We start from the raw sequence: 19,090 nt of genomic DNA, 5'->3' as shown, positions 1-19,090 counted from the left end.
GTTTAACATCGCTACGATATCGAAAATAATTCCGTCTGCATCCTTCTGTATCTTTCAGCTTCGTCTTCGCTGACCGAGGGAATTAATTCGCGTGCGGCTTTCAAGAAGTCTTCCAGATCCACGGTAACCGAATCGTTCGATTCGATCTTGTCGAAAGTAGACTGATCGTATTCGCTCAAGACTCTACGTGCAGCGTTCAACCACGCGTTGGAACAGACAGAGTACAGGTCAGCACCAGTCGTGTGATCCGGTAACTCGTGTACCAGTTTCGATAATTCTTTTCCGTTTTCGCGCAATTTGAATTTACGAGTCAACGCCTCCAGTACTTTTAATTGCGAATCACGGTTGGAATGAATTCCGACGTATAGTAATTTGTCGAAACGACCAGGTCTGAGAAGGGCACGATCGATGAGGTCTGGCCTGTTCGTAGCGCCTATAATAAATATATTGCTGGAGGAATCGAGGCCATCCATTTCGGCGAGTAACTGGGATACCACGCGGTCCATGACTCCTCCACTATCACCGCTGCGACCACGATTGGGAGCCAATGAGTCCAGCTCGTCAAAAAATATTATACACGGAGCCGCAGCTCTTGCTCGCTCGAATACTACGGACGATAATCCATTGTTTACGTTTATGTTTTAAAACACTCGTCTAATCATGTATTCTGTCGCCCATAATCCTTAAAGTTTTACCTTGTCTAACATTTTTCTCGCTTTGACCGACGTACATGTTCAACATCTCGGGACCTTTAATCGATAAGAAATGAAGTTGATACTCCGTCGCAACGGCCTTAGCGAGAAGCGTCTTCCCAGTTCCAGGGGGCCCGTACAAAAGCAGTCCAGACTGACCGAATCCAAGAGCATTCAACAGTGGGAGCTGAATTCGACGCATAATTTCATGTTTTAAATCCGCTAAACCACCTATGTCTTCCCAATGAACTTTTGGTACGCGTGGTACTCCCTTGCAGTCGGTGTATATAGATTGCATATACTCTATAAATACACATCAAAATGATTAAAATGAAAGTATCGTAAATAATGATAATTTTTTTTTACGGTTACCGTGATTTTACCATAAGCCTGATCAAAATCTTCTTGCGATAGCGTTAACGATTCCAAATCTTTACTATCGCTCCTTTTGCAATGAAATTTTACAGCGTTAAATATCAGGGCTCTAAGATCCGAAGATCTAAAGTCCGAACACATTCCAGATATCTTTGATAAATTCACTTTGTGACACAAATTTCTTTTTGCAAGTAGCCATGAAATTAAATCTGCCCTTTTATTTTGATCTAGGTGGTCCACATAAATTGTTTCAATGAACATTCTGCTCAGTTCTGCTGATATATCGGATTCACTTGTAGTAGCTACTATAATAACAGGATACTTTACACATTTATCGTATAGCGCGGATACTTCGGTTGAAAACGTTGATATAATTCTTTCATCCTTTTGGCCCTCAGAATTTTTCCCAAATACCTCTATATTGTTTAAATAAAGTATACATGGCACAGATTGCTTAGCGTTATGTAACACGATACGTAGCTTAGCCTCCGTTTGAGCGGATGTTAACGCTTGAACTTCTGCAAAGTCTGTACAAAGAAAATTCAAACCCAATTTTTCAGATACGGTTTGAATTAACTTGCATTTGTTAGAACCCTGTGGTCCCCTAACAAGAAATATTGGCTTTATGGGTAATCGAATATCTAGAAGAAATATAAGATGCTAAATATTAAATGCATTGCTAGGACTGTATAGTTATGGTTTATTTTCAAGCAATAAGTTTTACCACAGTTTATGAATGGCAAAATACAGTGTTCTAAATGTTCCAAAGGCTCTTTAAAATTTGGTGGATACGGTTCTATTAACATCTCTGTGGTTTCTTCAAGGTAAGAATGTTTTCGAGGTAAGTAACTATGGACATTTGGCTCTTGAATAAGTGTTGTTTCTCCACGTAAAATGTACGAGCAATTATTATTTGTACAATTTTTATTATCAACAACTTTAATAGAATTAACTTTAAAATATATCACAGACAAGGAAGGGTTGCTATGTAAATACGCTTGATCCGATATGTGCTCTTTTACATTGATACCAAATAAATCATTTCTCCTTAAAAATCGAGGTTTGGAAAAGTAATTTTCTAACACAGTACTTACTACATCGTTTGTACTTTCATATGGATTTGATATCATAGAAATTTTCACCTCTGTAGCAAAACTAACAAAATTATGTTTTATTGGTACTGAAATTAAATAATTATTATTATTCAATTGCTAGGATAATTTGTTAATAATAAATAATCCATTTATACTTACATAAGAAACAAGTGTCAATGGTGCACTGTAATGCATTTTCTATGTTATGTCTAACGATTTCAGATACAAATATTTCGTTTCCGTCGATATTGTTTAAAGGTATGAGTAATATTTTGTACTTTCTCAAGGATGCTTTAGAACATACATAGTACCAAGTCGGTGCAGACAATTCTAAATATTTCATATTTATCAACAAACAAGAATTACAGTCGACATAATATTTTTTCATGATATAAGATTGTTTTATTAATTTCGTCAAGACATTGTTGGGTACAATTTTCCACTTATAAGTTGTAGCAATTAATGCTTTTAACTCATAAAGTGCATAATATAAAAACATATAAAAGAGTATGTATTTGCGATTATAATTTATTAACATTTTCGTTAATTCTCGTATAAAATTCGTATAAAAATATAAAGAACTCATAATGTATTTATGTTTAAATGTGAATATTTGCCGTTTCAGAGGCAATGTCAAATAGTCACAAGTCGGGAGTTAATAGTCACGCTAATGATAGTAAAAATAGTTCATACTTTCGCCACCAGATGGCGATTGGTTTAGTGCACCAGTGGCGCCATCGGTGAGAAAACACCTAAGTTTGTAGCGAAAATAGTTCCGGCTGTTCCAGTTAGATGACGTCACGGATACCTTTTAATCGATTGCTCTTCTTTTTGTCATAAATGCATAATTAATAGGATTCTTTGCCTTATAACACTTCGATATGGTGTTAGTATGTCCAATTTATTATTCTTATGAATAGTTATTTAATTCGGCAACAAGTGTAATCCCTTCAGTTAGTGGCGCCATCTAACAGAAGCAGTCAGAACTATTTCTCTCTATTATTCATAAAATACATTATACGAAAAGTAGTTGTAATTACAATAATTATTTCTAAGTATAGGTACAGTTTCGAGTATTCCTTTTAGTTTAATAAAAGAGAACTGTTCAAACGCAAAATCAATCAGTAGATTTAAAGAAAAGACAAATGATTCTTGTTTACAGTATGCTCCAAAACAAACTCTCTTCCTTGAGTACATAAACGTAGAACGAGTCAACGAGCATCAAAATACGCGTTGGAAAACTAAGTATTTTTCTAATATTACAGAACCGTGTAGCGCACTGCACGAGTTTCGATTGCGTAGTTCACTCAGAGTTCCACTTCTAAAGACGATTTTTCAATTACTTAAAGAAATAGCGAGTAACAAGCAGATAGTAGAAATGTAGATACCCGCATATCGCTTAGTGTGTGGAATGCTACGCCATTTTTGTTATTCTTGCACTCCATTATACACAACCTGAAGGATGGTACAGAACAGAAAGTATTATTATGGCCAAGAAGAGTGAAGTCGAAATTACGAGGGCACGGTGCGAGAAAGATATACACCGTGAAGGTCCCTCTGCAACAGCTGTGCCATTGGTAATTTTCAATAGGGTTTCGCGTGAAAACTGTATTAAGCGGTGTGAAGTTATCGTTGCATCGGTCCTCGATTTCTCGTGTATCTGATCGAATTAAAATTCGTGGTTAGCGAAACGTAACTCTTGCATCACTTAAGGCTTAAGGCACAGCATAGCAGAAGACAGTGAAAAACCGTTGGTGGCCTGTAGCCTGTAGCCGTTAAATGGAAGACTAACGTAACCTAGACTGATAGCGTCCTTATTGGAGTTATCAAGAATAGATTTGCTCCAATTTGAAGGCCCGCCGCTATTGAAAGAATATTATGCAAAGTTTTGATACGCACGAGAGGTAAGCGTTTCACGAGAAAACAACTTACGCTTTGCATTCACTGTTTAGTGACTAGTTTAGGTTGTTTGTATTGTGTTTCACCGAATACATCCCGAAATATTAAGGCCGTTTCATAATTAATGCGGCTCTTTTCGGTATACGCTTGAGATGCGAATAAACAATTTTTTGTTAACAATTCACTCGATAAGTTTTGTACGATCATTACTCGCCTTTCCGCTAGTTTTTTTATCTGCCAATTTATAAACTTCGTTTCGTTTCTATCGAAGAAATCTCTGATTACACTTTTGACGTTTTGCATTGTCCCTATCTCTTTTCTGTCTAAGTAGTTTTTGAAATCTTGGAATGAAGTATTGACAGGACAACATCCTTAACGAATATTTTTCTAGTATCTTGTATACCATCATACATTTAGCAACGGTTTTGATAATATTTATATATTTTGACTCCTTTCTTTTAGAATATAAAATAGTTTGTCTAAGAATATATAGAGTTAAAAATGGACCCTGCAACAGCCATAGCTCGTTCTAAAGAAAATATTCAGCCCTTGCGTTATGGACGAAATGCTGCACAACTGGGAACTGCTTTGAGAGCTCAAGAAGATGCCGATGCTCAGCAATTACTTTTACAAGAAAGGCAGTATGTGAAAAATGAAACAGAAGTGAAAAAGAAATCTTATTGATTTCATAATATTGAAATTTCAAGCTATCGTTACTATGTTTACTATTTTAGAATGTATGAAGCTGCAATAAAAAATTATGAAGGAGACGATCCTTTGGAGAATTGGTACGAATATATAATTTGGATGGAGCAGAGTTGTCCAAAAAGTGGACACGAGTCACACATTGCTAAACTTCTGCAGCAGTGCTTAGCTATATTTGAAAATGAAGTCAAGTACCATCAGGATCGTAGATATATACGTCTTTGGATTAATTATGTAAGCAATTTAAAAATTTTTTTTACACAGGAGAACAAAATTTTTGTTACTACTTAATATAATTGTCTACAGATAAGTATGCAAAAAAATCCTTTAGAGCTGTATCAACTTTTATATACAAATGGAATTGGGACTATGGTGGCGGATATGTACAGAGCATGGGCTTTTGAATTAGAACAGATAGAAGACTATAAACGCGCCGATAAAGTTTATTTAATGGGCTTATCTGCCAAAGCGGAACCCCTGGAAGAATTGGATTACGCTCACAAGTATATGTCACAAGCATAAACGCGATAAACAAATCTGTATCCAAGCTTAATCGAATTGTTTGTATTATTTTCAGGAACTTTCAACTTGCGGTCGCGCGTAAAACATTAGGTCATTCGGAGGATCGTAGCGAAAGATCGTTATTCGAACAACGTCAAGCTTTTAGTTCTTTAAGAGCGATAAAGGCTGGCAAAAAAGTTAGCAATGTACGTACTGGGCATCGAGTTCGTGAATACTATCCCGGTACCGTACCACAGGTTGCGCCAGCAGTTCATAATGCCGCGGTAAATCACAGGATACAAATATATCAGGAAGATGTTCCTGGCGAGTTGAAAACTTCGAGTATACTAGATCATGTTCCGATAGAAGATACAGTGCATAAAGAAAATACCATTAAAGCCGGTCCGTGGAATGGTAACGGAAGTAGACGATGTCCGTTAATGACACACGTTACAAAGACATCTTTCAAAGTTCACGAGGATCAGCCAGATGATTATAACGCAGACAAAGTAAGATTATTCCCAAACCATACATTCTTTTTCGATGACAGCAAGTATCCCGGGTGTTTAACAGTGCCTGTATTTGTACCCGACGCTCCAAACCCAAATATTATATTAAAGCCGTATTATCCAAAAGATTTAGTTTATGCTAATAATATGGATCTAAGTATGGAAGAGATAAGAGCCCAACGGTATTCGCAAAGAGCACAAATTTTAGAGAAATCGCACGAAACGCAAGACATTAGAGAAACCGAACAACAGATTCAACACAAAAGCTTTGACGTCGAACAACAAAGACATAGCATGTCTCTGCAAGAACTACTGAGACAGCGACAAGAGTACAAGGAACAAGAAGAGCTAACCGAGAGACACCAAAAATTACAGCAACAAAGAGATGCTGAGCAATTCGAACTGGAAAGACAGAGACTTCTGGCTGAGCAAGAAAAACTCCAGAGACAGCAATACGAAGCTGAAAATCTAGCTCTCGAGAATCAAAGGCGCGAAGCGGAACAACGAGAGTTAGAGAGATTAGAAGCTGAGAGAATCGAAACGCAAAGGCTCGAAGCGGAAAGACTCAAAGCGCAGAGACTCGAAGCGGAAAGACTCGAGGCACAAAGACTCGAAGCGCAAAGACTCGAGGCACAGAGACTCGAGGCACAGAGACTCGAAGCCCAAAGACTCGAGGCACAGAGACTCGAAGTACAGAGAATGGAAGCGGAACTGAATTTGCAACAAAAGTTACAAGCCTCCAGTTTCATGCATCCGCATCACACGTCGTCCTTAACTGCCGATCCTGACGAACATTTGCTCGGGCAAAGTCTTACCGTTAACACGAAAGAGGCGATGTCGGTAGTGCAAGATATGTGGCGTTCACCTACTTCTAATTTCCGTACTTCCATGACACCTAGAATTCCAGATTCGAAGATTTTAAAAATGTGTTTCGACATACATATGGATAGTTCGATGACTCAACACGCAATGTCGAGCAGTAAACATCATTCGTACAACTTGCAACCGTATAACGATCAGGAAAACCATCAAAATTATTCGACCCATCAAAGTTATCCCAATCAAGAGCACCAGAGTTCTTATGCTAGTCCTAAATTACACAACACATACCAGTACGAATTGCAGGTATAATTTAAAGACAAGTTTGAGAAATTCTTTTAAGGGAGTATTCTAGCGTGGCTACGGAAAAACGAATGCAATAGAAAATCGATTTTTCTAAAACGCTAGACTAGAATACTCCCGTTAAGCGATAAGTCTGTATTAATTCTCTAAACAATTGGTTCCAGCAACATCACGAGCAACAAGTGCAGCAATCCCATTCTCGACCGCATCATTCGCAGCATCATCAACAGTTGATGCAACCCCATCAGCCCGCCCATGTGATGCCGCATCATCAGTCTTCTCTTAGCCATCCTTCGCATCTGCAAACTCACAGCCAGATTCAGCCGCATCATCAGTCTCATTCCCAGCAACATCAACATTCGCCTAACCAACACCTTCACCATCAACCACATCAAGCGCACCAACACATACAACACTTGCAACATACCGTTTACGCCAACATGACACCAAGCGATATCGCTTATCAACCGTATCCCGCGCAGTTGGAATCCTCGTTGTTGCAACAAAACGTCGAACCTCAGAAACAGCTTCATTTCACGCCATACACCGAACCTGACGTGGAAACCAACAAACCGTATAGAATGCCTCCGGAGTTACCGTACATAAAGTCCCCGGGTATGAATCGGAGAGACATCAAGTATCTCGAAGGTGCCGAGGACAAAGAGAACGCTATCGTCGTTGACTATAATGGGCCGATAGAAGAGAATATGACATCGAAGCCAGCTGACGAAAACAATTTATATATCGATGAAAGCCTCGGTATTAGTCCATTAACAGACAATAATGACACGTGTTTCACCGAAGCATTTAATACCCAATTGGCCAGTTCTACACCTATGACAAATCATTTCAAACAAACTTACAAAGCACCAGAAGAAACTCCACAGTATTCGAACCAATGCGCTGCGCCTCCACGGTATGCAAATCTTTCATATATAGTAGCTTGTTTGCATTAGAATATTTAACATAATTAGAGTCTAATTGTTGATTAATACGATTCGCGGTAATTTCATATTTACTTGAGATTTCGTTCACAGTAACACAGAACCGCCTCATGTCGAAGGCGACGAAAAATTGAGCGTTATACTGGAATCGACTAGAGAATATATATCGAGCAGTTCTGGTAGTAGCGTTCACACGAGAACCGCTGGATTGGCTTTCACGTTAACCAAGGAAGATTTGGTTCCTATTAAAGAACACTCCATTAGTCAATGTAATTTCATCAAATGTATTTAATGACCATTGTTTATCGTAATATTTTGCACGTATAAAGAGGTATTTTCTGTTTGGTAAGGTGAAAGCGAAGAGGTTACAGATGCCACGCTACACGCGAATCAACTTTACGACCAAAATCTTCAAGCTCAGATTCAAGCTGTGCATGCCCAAAGTCCGCGTACGGTGCAACGTAACGTGGATCAAATTACTTCTGAAATTAAGAAGAACTGTGATCTACGAAAATCGATTAATTTTAAACTGAACGAGATAGAGGAACAGGATGACAAAGTTGATCCGATGGAGTGCGAAGAACATCACGAACCGATGGAACAAGCAGAGGAAGAAAGCTTTCAGTTTCCTTCGGGAGACACAAATCCTTTTGACAAAAACTTAATAGCTAGTCTTTTAAAGAAATTAAAATTCCCCCAGCCGCATCATGCAGAAGGATATGTGAGACTAGATACTAATTTAAATAAGCTTGTGCCTTCTACTGTGGTTACGCTTGGTTAGTGTGCTTCGATATAGAGACATCTATCATAGACGCGTATTGTTTCGTGTTATATTTGTATCTACTTAATGTATTCAGGTAATGAAACGTATGATTTGGATAAGTGCCTTGGAAAGGGAATGTATGGTACAGTATTCAAAGCAGTGAGTCTACAAACAGGTCAAACAGTTGCCCTAAAAACTCAAAAGCCTGCTTGGGTGTGGGAATTTTATATTACTAGAGAGATTAAAGCTCGTTTAACTAATCCACATGTGGTAGCGTATATATTATTATTACATCAAACAGTATGTCATTAATTATCTTAAATTTCTGATATATTAACGCGTATCTTTCGTTTTCAGTTGCGTGGATTTATGGATGTCTCGATGGTATACGTTGCGAATAACAGCAGCGTACTGGTGTCGGAGTATTCCAAATATGGAACACTATTAGCGGTAACGAATCAAATAAAAATTGCTACGGGTAAACCATTGGTGGAGCAGTTAGCTATATTCTTCACAATCGAAATGTTGCAAATTGTGGAGTACTTACATAAATGCCAAATAATACACGGAGACATCAAGCCGGACAATTTTCTGTTAATGCGTTTGTAAGTGCTTGATACTTCGCATTATTGTACTAGATTAATTATATCATTGTATACGTAAATTCGATACTTTGCAGACCCACGGAAGATGTAAGGCCAACGATACAGTTAATAGATTTCGGATGTAGCATAGATATGAGTCTTTTGCCGGAGAAGACGACATTTACTCAGGTTATAAAGACAGAAGACTTTACATGTATCGAGATGCAAACCGGCAGACCGTGGACGTACCAGACCGATCTGTATTGCTTAGCCGCGACAAGTCATTGTTTACTGTTTGGCAATTACATGAGAGTATCGAATATCGGCGGGCACTGGTCCATCACCACGAAGTTACCAAGGTATTTGCGTTTGAACGAAATGATTTACGAAGAAACATAATTAATTAATAATTGATCGATACGAAAATGTAGGTACATGAAGAGAACTCTTTGGGAGAAATTCTTCACAGAACTGTTAAATATTGAATCCTGCGATAAAATGCCAGATTTATCTTCGCTACGTAATATGATGGAAGAAACATTAGCGCAAATGGATGCGCAGACAAGAATTAGAAACTTTGTCAATATTCTAAACAAACGATAACACTTACTGAATGCGCTGTATCGAATGTTATGTCTCATTGTGTGCACATATTTAGTAAAGAACCAGAAGATCGCGAGATGGCGGAGAATTAATGTTATTGTGCTATTTATTATAAAAGTTAATACTACAGTGATATATGTACTACACAGTTAATAATACATGAAATGCACTTTATGGCCTGCTTCGTGGAGGCTTTAAGAAACTATATTGCTTGCACATAATCAATTATACTAGGAGTACTGAATATTTGATTGAATTAAAAAGAGGGAAAAAGTCGAACGGAAAAAGGAAAACTTTTATATTACTGACATTTTACGCGCCATAAGTTATAAAAATGTCTTTCAAGATACCTCGTGACACAGTACCTGGATGTTAGCATCTGTCACGTAATTTGTGTAAAGGCAGATTTGTATAATAAAGTTGAGTAAAAAAAAAGACGAGACTTCGAGAACATGAATATGTAAAAAAAAAAAAAGTAATATTTATAATACAATGCGCGTGTGATAAATGCGGGCTGTTTATCTATGTATGTAGTGTTTATATCATATATATGAAATAAACTTTTGTTCTACAGGTATCAAGTTTCTTACACGCACATACATTTTAATATGATTATATTAAAATTTTAGTTATCATTACATGTTCTGTAAGAAAAATAAAACTATTTATGCTGCAATTAATTGCTTATGATGCTAATGTTTTCTTTCGTTTTAGGTATTCTTTAAATTGGCGTTTCACTGTTAATGAAATATGATATAGTTAATAATGTATGCAAGCGAAATTTATACGAAACACTAATGAAATGTATGTACAATTATTTACCTTGTTTCGATCGATTCGTTTGTTTCAAATGTGCAGGCTTATTCGCCAGTATCCACTAAACAGGCCTTTATGTAGTATATTTTATAAAATAGAATTTATTGTATTAAACTACGCAAACGATAGAAATTTCAGATTTGTGTTCGAATGATTCAATTTTATAAAATGCACAAGAACATTAGGTTGTCTGATATTTAAATAATAATATAAATTATATGTATAGCATTACGAAACGTATAAACAATAATAGACAGCCTATTGTTCTCATTTAGGAATTTTTGGGAATATGCCTTGTCTTATTTTGACAGTGCAACGTAAAATATTTAGGTTATAATGCGATATTATATTACGTATGGCTATTCGACACACTCTTTAATAAAGGAATACAAAAAAAAAAGAATAAAAACTGGTACACTGCCGGAGTTAGGTTTAGTTATGAAAATGAATTAAGAAAGAAGCATATTCTCTTGCAATAGGTTCACATTTACTACAGTTAGTTTACTTATTTTTATAAAAATTAGAAAAATATAAGTCTCTATTAAAATCGCTGATTGTATTTAGGAGTTTTTGTTTTACATACCATCTTCGTTTTGGCGATATTAACGACACAACATGAAGTTATAAAAATTGTCTTAGGCTAGTTTCACGATCTGTGTAATTTCGTAACTTTGGTAATTTGATAAAATTCGTATATTTCTTCTTGCACTATTATGCTATAGTAGTCGATCATAAAATTACATAAATAGTCTGATCTTATAAGTACAATTATTTACAAAAATTAATTATTATTATTATTGCGCGGCAACTGTAAATGATGTAAAAAAAAAATCGAATTTATGATTGTCACGAACTCCATAAAATATCGAGATTCATATCCTTGATCCTTAGTCCATAATTACAATAGATGATTGCACAAGTGCGCATAATTGTCATACCCATGAATATACTTACTTTTTTCCTCTTCAAGTCTTACCGTAAAACTTTCGATTCAATAAATATAACAGCAAATTCACGTTAACCTTTGCTTTACCAAACATATCCATGATCGGTGCACCTTCGAATTGCAATTCGAGCAGCGTTTGTATGTCGATATCGACTTTTTCCATTTCCACTCCCATGAACTTGCAACGTACGTTAAAAAGACCACTGTGTTCCGTTGGACTTATCTCGAAGATAACGTTCTTAAATTGTGATTGCGGAAGTCCATCGATTTCCAGCAGCACCCCCTTTTCTTGTAACTTTGCACCCGAATATTTTAACGTCATCTTCGACCTTAGCTTGGCATGACTATTTTTCTGGAACGCTTTGAACGCTTGCAAAGACCTGCAAGTAATTTTTATCCGTAACAAGCGCGAATAACAGAATATAGAACAATCGTGTTACATACCCTCTTCCTGTGTGCAGGTTCTCCAAACATCTTTGTATGTATTCGTTATAATATTCAACTTGTTCTTGATAATACTTGGATTTTTCTTCCAGTCTTTGTTTCGTTGTACGCAAGGTCTGCAACTCCTTATTTCGAATAATTCGATACTTCCCTTTGTTACAAAGATCTTTGGCCACCGCTGTTATGATATTTTGATATCCGTCCGTTTGACTGACCCATCCTCCTAATTCTAGTTTGTTGAGGTACGCGCGCAGTTGAAGTTTGCAGTCGTTTAAGGACGAACTGAAAAGAAATTTGTTATTTATTTTCAGTTAAACAAACAGTATGTATCGTATCAGTACCTCTTGTGAATCATGTTCAAAGTAGGTGATATGCTAGAACACTGTACATCGTACAGTTTCTCTTGCACAGGCGAGCATATAGTTTCCAATGCTTCTACTAATGTTTGCCCCTTTAAGAATTGAAGTACAGAGACTAATAACTCCTTGGTCTTTATAAAAAGTTTATTTAAATTAGCGTCTTCGTCATCTGGTACTTGAAACTTGTTGGTAAGTACCAGGCACACTTCCGTTTTCCCGAACCGCGTTAAATTCGACTCGCACGTGTTGTCGGCTAATAAATAATTGCAATATTATCTTACGTCAATTTAAATATTCTGCGATAAAGTTATCGTTCCTTACGGATTCCGAGTAAAGATGGAACAGTTGGGGCAGGACCTAGATCGTCTAGTAGATCGTGCAATGGGTCCATAGGATCTGGTGCTATTTGATCTTGGTATTCCAGCATAAGACAATGAGTATCACAGATTTCCTGCAATTTTTACATTTTAAGAACTGTTCATTATCACTGAATTATAATAGGGAATCTCCTCACCTGTAACGAAATATATATCTCGGGCTTTTGAATGAGAGTGGCCTCGGTGTACTCGTGAATAGAAAAGTGCTCCTCTAAGTCTTCTACTTGGCAACAATATCTGAAGAAATGTTTGAACTTTTCGTGACACTCGATTATGAACGAATTTAAACAAACCAAATGCGTTGCTTCTTCACCAAACTGAAAGAAGTTACACGAAGTATATAACTTCACTCTTTGTTTTTAAATGTTACACGATTATAATAGTAGACGTAATTACCCCTTTCTTAGAAGCGGCAAATTGCAATATTTTCGCGATGCTAGCCAAGTTTCGTCGTTGATCATTTGACAGCGATCTATCGATCGGCAATGTGATTATATCGAAGGCATCTGGAGCTACGATAGCCGCGTTGATAAAGTGATAGTAAATTAAATTTCCAACTACTTTCAGTATATCTTTTTCTGGAGCAGTTGGAAATTTCTCGGTTAAAGAATCGTTTAATATCTTAGCTATATATAACATTCCGTACGGAATTAAATCCCGGGATTCTGTGATTTTATTTAAGAATTCTAAAACAGTACTTTGCAACAATTGTATTCCTCTGTTTAGCCGTATTCGTACTTGATCGTAATTTAAAGCTTGTTGTTGCGTTACCGTGTATGGAAGATCCCTATTAAAAAAAATAATTGTAGCAAATGACATACACATACATTTGCTTTGTGCGACTTACAATGTCTCTCCCATCTCCATTTCCAGCTGGTTTCGCCAGCACTTATAAATATCAACTGGATTTGTCTCTATACTTAATGATCGATCGGCTAAAATTTTCTCAATGATTTCTCCGACAATTTGCCTCAAAGCTCTCTGACCGTGCAATTGTCGCGCATAATTCACCACCATTTTTAAGACAAGGGGATTTCCAGTTACAACTTCAGATGGTTTTTGAAACTTAGACCTAGATATTCGATTAATATCAGCTTCTATGTACTTAATTTTCCATTGTTTTTTTTTTATAGAATGTAAGGTATACCTGATTTCTTCTTGTAGCGCACTTCCAAACAATTTTAATAGTAAATATTCCTCCCTGATATTCGACCCAAAATTGAATAATGTTAAAATCACATTTTGAAGAAACTTGTTTGTTTTACTTTGAGGCAAAAGAAACAATAACTTCGACAAGTATAATGGATTAGTTTGCAACGCGTAAAATAAATGTTGATATCCTTCTAACATTTTCCGTCCCTCTTTCGTTAATGATTTTAAACCTTTGTGTGAAATAATACCATCCGATAAAATACTCTTTTGTTCTCTATTCGAATGTTTTTGCTTTGCGAGAGTTTCTAAATTTTGTCCGTGTGCTATGACATCCTATAAATTCATTAATTTACTTAATACCGAAAGTAATTTTAATATATTTAACATAGTAGTTCTGTAAGTATTACTTGTAACGTAATTCTATTCTGGATAAGAAGTCCGATTTTTATGTCCATACTATCCAACTGTTGCGACAAAGACTGATTGTGTCGTATGCTTTGTACCACTTCGTGCTTCAGATATTGTAGCTGCAAGTCTCTGTCATAATCTTCTGCATTAAAATTTAGAATTGATGCGAAATGCCGAACAACGGGAAAAGGTGGTTTCTCCATATACAACAATGAATGGAAGGCTCGTCTCTCTGCGCGACCACGCCACAAAGCTTGTATTTTTATAATCTGTTCCTCGTGATCCCTGTAACGATCCAATATATCCGCGAACTTGGCTTTAACTTTTAAATATTTATTGTGGTATCTTTCTGTATCTCGTCTCCGTTTCTCCTCCAATAATTTCAGATATCGTTTCCGCTGAACTATACCGCGCCACCATGACTGTATTTGAATTATTTTATTTGCATTTTCGTAAAAGTACGTCAATCTATCGGAGATTCTTTTTCGCAATAAATATCCTCGAATACATGCTTGCAATCGAATTATTTGTTTATTTAGTTTATGCTCGTGTTCTTTTACGGTGGAATTTCTTACTACTCTCTGAAAGAAAAATTGTTGTTTATGACTTATTAGTTTGACTATCAACAATTTTGTAATCATGGAGTACCTTTATATCTTCCATATTGATATAATATGTTTCTGACATATTTTTTGGACAATCCCATGTGTAATTATACTTCTGCAAGTCCAAATATGATTCGTTGCCTTTAGGAGTAATAAAACGGACAAGCGCGCAATCATGTCTTTGACTCTGAAACATGGAAAGGAAAAATGAAATCGAACGAAGTACTTTATCGACACACAATTTGTTTAAAAATACCTTGATTGTTCTCAAGTTACATAAACTCTGAAAACATTCATTCTTGTACATGTCTGGTATTTTGAAACCAAACGTTTGCAGACAATCAATTGTGAATAATACATCGTTTCGCTGTAAACCTAAATTTACTTGTGACAAAAACGTGCACGCTGAAAATAAACGTAAGAATGAACAAAATACTGCAAACTTAATATGAAAACTGAATAAAATGTAGATACGGTATACCATTTTGAACAGTTTCAGCTTCCGCGGCAACGACTTTAGTTATTGTTTCTACGTCTTCCAGCCATAACTCGGATCCGTCGAAATGTTTTTCCGCAAGGCATTTTTTAAATAATTTTAAATAGAGAGACGCATTGTCCGGTGAAGTAGGTTTTTGTAGTTTTAGCGCAGTATTTTTTAAAGCAGTCATAAGTTCGTTTCGATCGTTGTTAACAACGGCTGTATTTATTTGACGCAACACTTGTATCACTATAGGAAGGTGAAAGATACATTAAGAATATATAATAGAGTATGCGCGGATAATAAAAATTTATCTAATATACCATCATCGTCATTTTGACATTGTTGATTAACAACATCGATACATTCTTGGATGTCGATGTACGTTAATAAAGGGCACTCGTCCGAAATCACTTGTTTTTCACAGCGAACTCCCGCTAATGCTCTATAATATTTTACCTTATTCTCGTGATCCAAACCCTACGATACGACTTTTGTAAATATGATTTTTCGTCATATTAACACAGGTAAACAATAACATTACTCACAGAGACATGACAACTTGGATTTGACAGTGCTTGATAAACCAAATCTGGATTTCCAGTGTCTACAGCCTTGCTAATTTCTGCGATCAATGAGAGTACACGTATGCTGACTATTATGTCGCTGTACGAAAGGTCGTTCTGTTATAAAATTTCATTTATATTAATGACAAGTATAATAAATCTGATGCTTTTGTACGTTCCACCGTTACCTGAGATTCCATACGATCGACTTTCATTTCTTCGTAATACAATGGCATTGCAAATTCGTCGATTCTATCTAGTAATCCAAGACTGGGATTTCTCAGAGCATCATAAAATTCACTCTGTACACCAGTTTGTAATGTTAAATTTAAGAGCTTAACGCTTTCATCACCTGCGTTGATAAACTTATTTTAGAACATCGCTCCATTGTACGGCTTTTGCTATGAAATACTAACGTTCTCGATGTTTAACCGCGATCTCATTTGCTTCATCAATTCCTTTCTGAAGCAGCTGTTTCCAATGATAATTACTTTCTGAATACATATTATTCCATTCTGAACTTTGTTGTAGTTGCATTAATTGTTCTTTATACAATTCTGCATTTTCAGGTATGACGTTCTAATAAAAATAAACAATATTTGTAAGTAACATTACGATACAATCGACTAATAAATAAGGTGATATAAAATATATACTTGTAAGCATAAAGTAGATGATTTAAGTGTATCCATAAATTGATTATTTTTATGATGAACGGATCGAGTTAATTTGTCCACTGCACATTGAACTAGACAAAATATAATAATTAAAATACAAAGTGAACAGTTAATTACCACGTTATAACTTACCATTAACGCAATTAATATGTCCCTGAATTTCTGCTTGAGTTAATAATTCGTCGTATACGTCTGGTACATAGCTGTCATTCAAAGACTATCAAAATTATATTCATTAATAATTATTAAATATAATGCTACAAATGTACTTTTGTTTTTCATTAACTTTTACTTACTCTATTAAGCGCTGCCTGTGCTTTAGAATCTTTTGCTTCTATTAGAACCTCACTGTACTCTTTCACATAGCAAGGCACAACATTATTTAACTGTACAACTTTATTTTGAAGTGCTGCTAGTATTTTCCCATGATCCTTAAAACACAATAATTAGTCGATCGCTTAAATTAATTAATTAAACAGTTTTAAATATATAAACAAACATACTTTTTCTGCAATGGCTTGATTAATAGCTATAACAGCAGCATGAAGCGTTGCTGTATCTATCTCCATGCTATTTGCCAATAAACCTCCAATTTTTTGAAACGAAGGCATCTGAATTCCATATTTTTTCAATTCTTTACTTACAGCATTAATTTCCTCATCTGAAAAATATAAAATGCTGTGATGTTTGCAATGCCTTAGTATGTGTTTTTTTTCATATAGTATGCAATTGAACAGATACCGGTAAAGTTCACTTTTCCATATAAGTCCTGAATCTGTGGAGCCTTTCCTAGTTTAAATAAATGAGTACTAAGTGCATGGATACAGTATATCACCCGAGGCATATTTTTTTTATCATAGATATCTGTTGTCTCTGGTTGAAAGGTCTGTTAAAGAATTCCTCTCATTAATAATTCCAATTGTAAATGATATTTTAAAGAGTGTGTAATAGATACATACTAATGGTAATTGCATAGACTTTATGGATTTCAAGAAATGATTGATATTGTCTGTATGACGAAATTGCAGTCCAGCTATTGCATACCGCTTCTGCTCAGGATCATAAATTTTATTGAGGGGTAGAGTCTCAGGTGCCATAAAATGAGCAAGTTTCGCCAAATATACTCCATTTCGTAAATTCTCTTCCAATTCAGTGGTAGGTGGAAGAGTTTCTCTGAGGCATGCTTCCATCCATCTACAAAATGTAAGATTATACAAGAAAGGAATAAACTAGCAAGCATATACAAATGGTTTATTAAAAAATGTACTTCTTAGCTTCTTCTAAGTGACAGAGGTATTCGTATGCAAGAGTCTTTTGACGTTGCTCGTCCATTTCTTCTGCTGATTTACGAACATCTGTTCCTACAAAATATTTTGTTATGAATGAAATACATATACACTTCGAATAATCTAACAAAATCATAAAAATACGTTCATACGAATAAATAGAGTAAGTAGAAATGGAGCAAGAACTTTTAAAGATTTAATAATTCACGACGAGAATAAGTTTTACACTTTTAAACACTGATATTTTCGTCATTCGTAAGAATATCAATGTCGGAACGTTTCTAATTATACATATTTCTCAAAATAATTACTTGATAACAGTGACACCGAATTTTACAAGCTACTGGAAAATTCATCTTGACATTTGTTTCCAGCCACGAGGTATGGAATAAAAGTGAAACATTCACGATCACTGTTGATCTTACCTCTTTCATGATTAATTAATTTGTTATCGATATCATTCATACCGTGGAGTGGAAGAAATATAATTAACTAAGAAAAAACTAATAACCATACGCAATAATGGAGCAGTACGTTATTTCCACGAATTCAAACTTGTTCAAATTTGCAACAGTGGAACAACACTGGTCGGAAGTACCAACCGAGGAACCGAGATACATCACGATCTTGCTTTTCATTGGACGATAGAATTTTACTGATACTCGATTGGTTTCTTCGATCACAGAATTAAAGGGCACTAGCAAACAACTTCACGTCCTGTCAATACCTCTTGTCCCGCCAATTGTTTGTTTACAAACAATGTACAATATGTGAAAATGTCTTCTAATTATTGACATTTACGAAGAAGACTAGATGTGATTCGGATTTTAATAGAATTGTCTATGTATCGTTTCCTCTGTAATACTTTCGGGTATGTTGTTTATAGTAATATAGTAAGTTAAACATGTGGATTTTTAACAATATCACATTCACTATTTGTGGTAACCCTGGACCAATTTAAATCATTTTTATCATACCTTGTACTAAATTTAATGATGTTTTCTAGGTAACTGTACGTATCCCATATAAGCAACCAAAGATGAATATCGTATTAGATGAGTATGAAAAGGTACAAATTCTGATGCGAGTTCTTTAATCATTTTCTTTTTCTTTATCTAAGTAACAAGTCCATACAAACTGAACTAATCAAAGCAGCACACTGCAGACTATATTAAAGCATTAGTC

At 35.6% G+C, this 19,090-nt stretch overlaps 3 protein-coding genes across 4 annotated transcripts; 1 reads left to right on the top strand and 2 right to left on the bottom strand.

The window, feature by feature from the left end:
- Nucleotides 1-2: 2 nt before the first annotated feature.
- LOC128883348 (peroxisomal ATPase PEX6) lies at nt 3-3,660 on the bottom strand. Of its 2 annotated transcripts, XM_054135616.1 has the most exons (6): nt 3,550-3,660; nt 2,321-3,482; nt 1,792-2,247; nt 1,076-1,708; nt 696-995; nt 3-607 (listed from the first exon to the last, which is right to left on the bottom strand). In XM_054135616.1, the coding sequence occupies exons 2-6, from the start codon at nt 2,745-2,747 to the stop codon at nt 12-14; spliced, it is 2,412 nt and encodes an 803-aa protein (XP_053991591.1). In that variant the 5' UTR covers nt 2,748-3,482; nt 3,550-3,660; the 3' UTR covers nt 3-11. The 2 variants fall into 2 exon arrangements, with proteins under 2 accessions (XP_053991591.1, XP_053991586.1); XM_054135611.1 differs by having other exon boundaries at nt 2,321-3,621.
- A 244-nt stretch (nt 3,661-3,904) lies between these two features.
- On the top strand, nt 3,905-11,622 carry LOC128883343 (uncharacterized). Its single transcript, XM_054135598.1, has 12 exons — nt 3,905-4,065; nt 4,523-4,701; nt 4,795-4,999; nt 5,072-5,268; nt 5,343-6,900; nt 7,062-7,813; nt 7,935-8,110; nt 8,192-8,617; nt 8,699-8,874; nt 8,962-9,209; nt 9,284-9,547; nt 9,620-11,622. The coding sequence occupies exons 2-12, from the start codon at nt 4,562-4,564 to the stop codon at nt 9,789-9,791; spliced, it is 4,314 nt and encodes a 1,437-aa protein (XP_053991573.1). The 5' UTR covers nt 3,905-4,065; nt 4,523-4,561; the 3' UTR covers nt 9,792-11,622.
- On the bottom strand, nt 10,962-18,470 carry LOC128883340 (ras GTPase-activating-like protein IQGAP1). Its single transcript, XM_054135582.1, has 24 exons — nt 18,331-18,470; nt 17,887-17,980; nt 17,579-17,813; nt 17,361-17,505; nt 17,123-17,280; nt 16,916-17,050; nt 16,752-16,836; nt 16,599-16,690; nt 16,359-16,521; nt 16,131-16,294; nt 15,925-16,059; nt 15,700-15,856; nt 15,380-15,625; nt 15,155-15,303; nt 14,942-15,085; nt 14,293-14,874; nt 13,881-14,218; nt 13,581-13,805; nt 13,130-13,520; nt 12,871-13,050; nt 12,678-12,807; nt 12,339-12,609; nt 11,998-12,279; nt 10,962-11,933 (listed from the first exon to the last, which is right to left on the bottom strand). Exons 1-24 carry the CDS (start codon nt 18,368-18,370, stop codon nt 11,573-11,575), a joined length of 4,902 nt encoding a protein of 1,633 aa, XP_053991557.1. The 5' UTR covers nt 18,371-18,470; the 3' UTR covers nt 10,962-11,572.
- Nucleotides 18,471-19,090: the final 620 nt, after the last annotated feature.

This window comes from Hylaeus volcanicus, chromosome 1 (genome assembly GCF_026283585.1).
Source record: "Hylaeus volcanicus isolate JK05 chromosome 1, UHH_iyHylVolc1.0_haploid, whole genome shotgun sequence".
Taxonomy (NCBI): domain Eukaryota; kingdom Metazoa; phylum Arthropoda; class Insecta; order Hymenoptera; family Colletidae; genus Hylaeus; species Hylaeus volcanicus.
The sequence above is the reverse complement of the archived record's forward strand: the minus strand, read 5'-3'. Positions and strand labels throughout refer to the sequence as shown.

Bases quoted from the DNA above. Each gene is read 5' to 3' on its own strand.
- LOC128883348 (XM_054135616.1), bottom strand. From the start codon at position 2,747: ATGAGTTCTTTATATTTTTATACGAATTTTATACGAGAATTAACGAAA. The intron at 996-1,075 runs GTAAAATCACGG...GTGTATTTATAG, and splicing joins AGATTTTGATCAGGCTTATG to AGTATATGCAATCTATATAC. The intron at 608-695 runs GTAAAACTTTAA...TATCGTCCGTAG, and splicing joins CGAGAAAAATGTTAGACAAG to TATTCGAGCGAGCAAGAGCT.
- LOC128883343 (XM_054135598.1), top strand. From the start codon at position 4,562: ATGGACCCTGCAACAGCCATAGCTCGTTCTAAAGAAAATATTCAGCCC. The intron at 6,901-7,061 runs GTATAATTTAAA...AATTGGTTCCAG, and splicing joins CATACCAGTACGAATTGCAG to CAACATCACGAGCAACAAGT. The intron at 8,111-8,191 runs GTAATTTCATCA...CTGTTTGGTAAG, and splicing joins AGAACACTCCATTAGTCAAT to GTGAAAGCGAAGAGGTTACA.
- LOC128883340 (XM_054135582.1), bottom strand. From the start codon at position 18,370: ATGAATGATATCGATAACAAATTAATTAATCATGAAAGAG. The intron at 17,051-17,122 runs GTATGTTTGTTT...TTGTGTTTTAAG, and splicing joins ATCAAGCCATTGCAGAAAAA to GATCATGGGAAAATACTAGC. The intron at 16,295-16,358 runs GTTAGTATTTCA...TTATCAACGCAG, and splicing joins CGCGGTTAAACATCGAGAAC to GTGATGAAAGCGTTAAGCTC.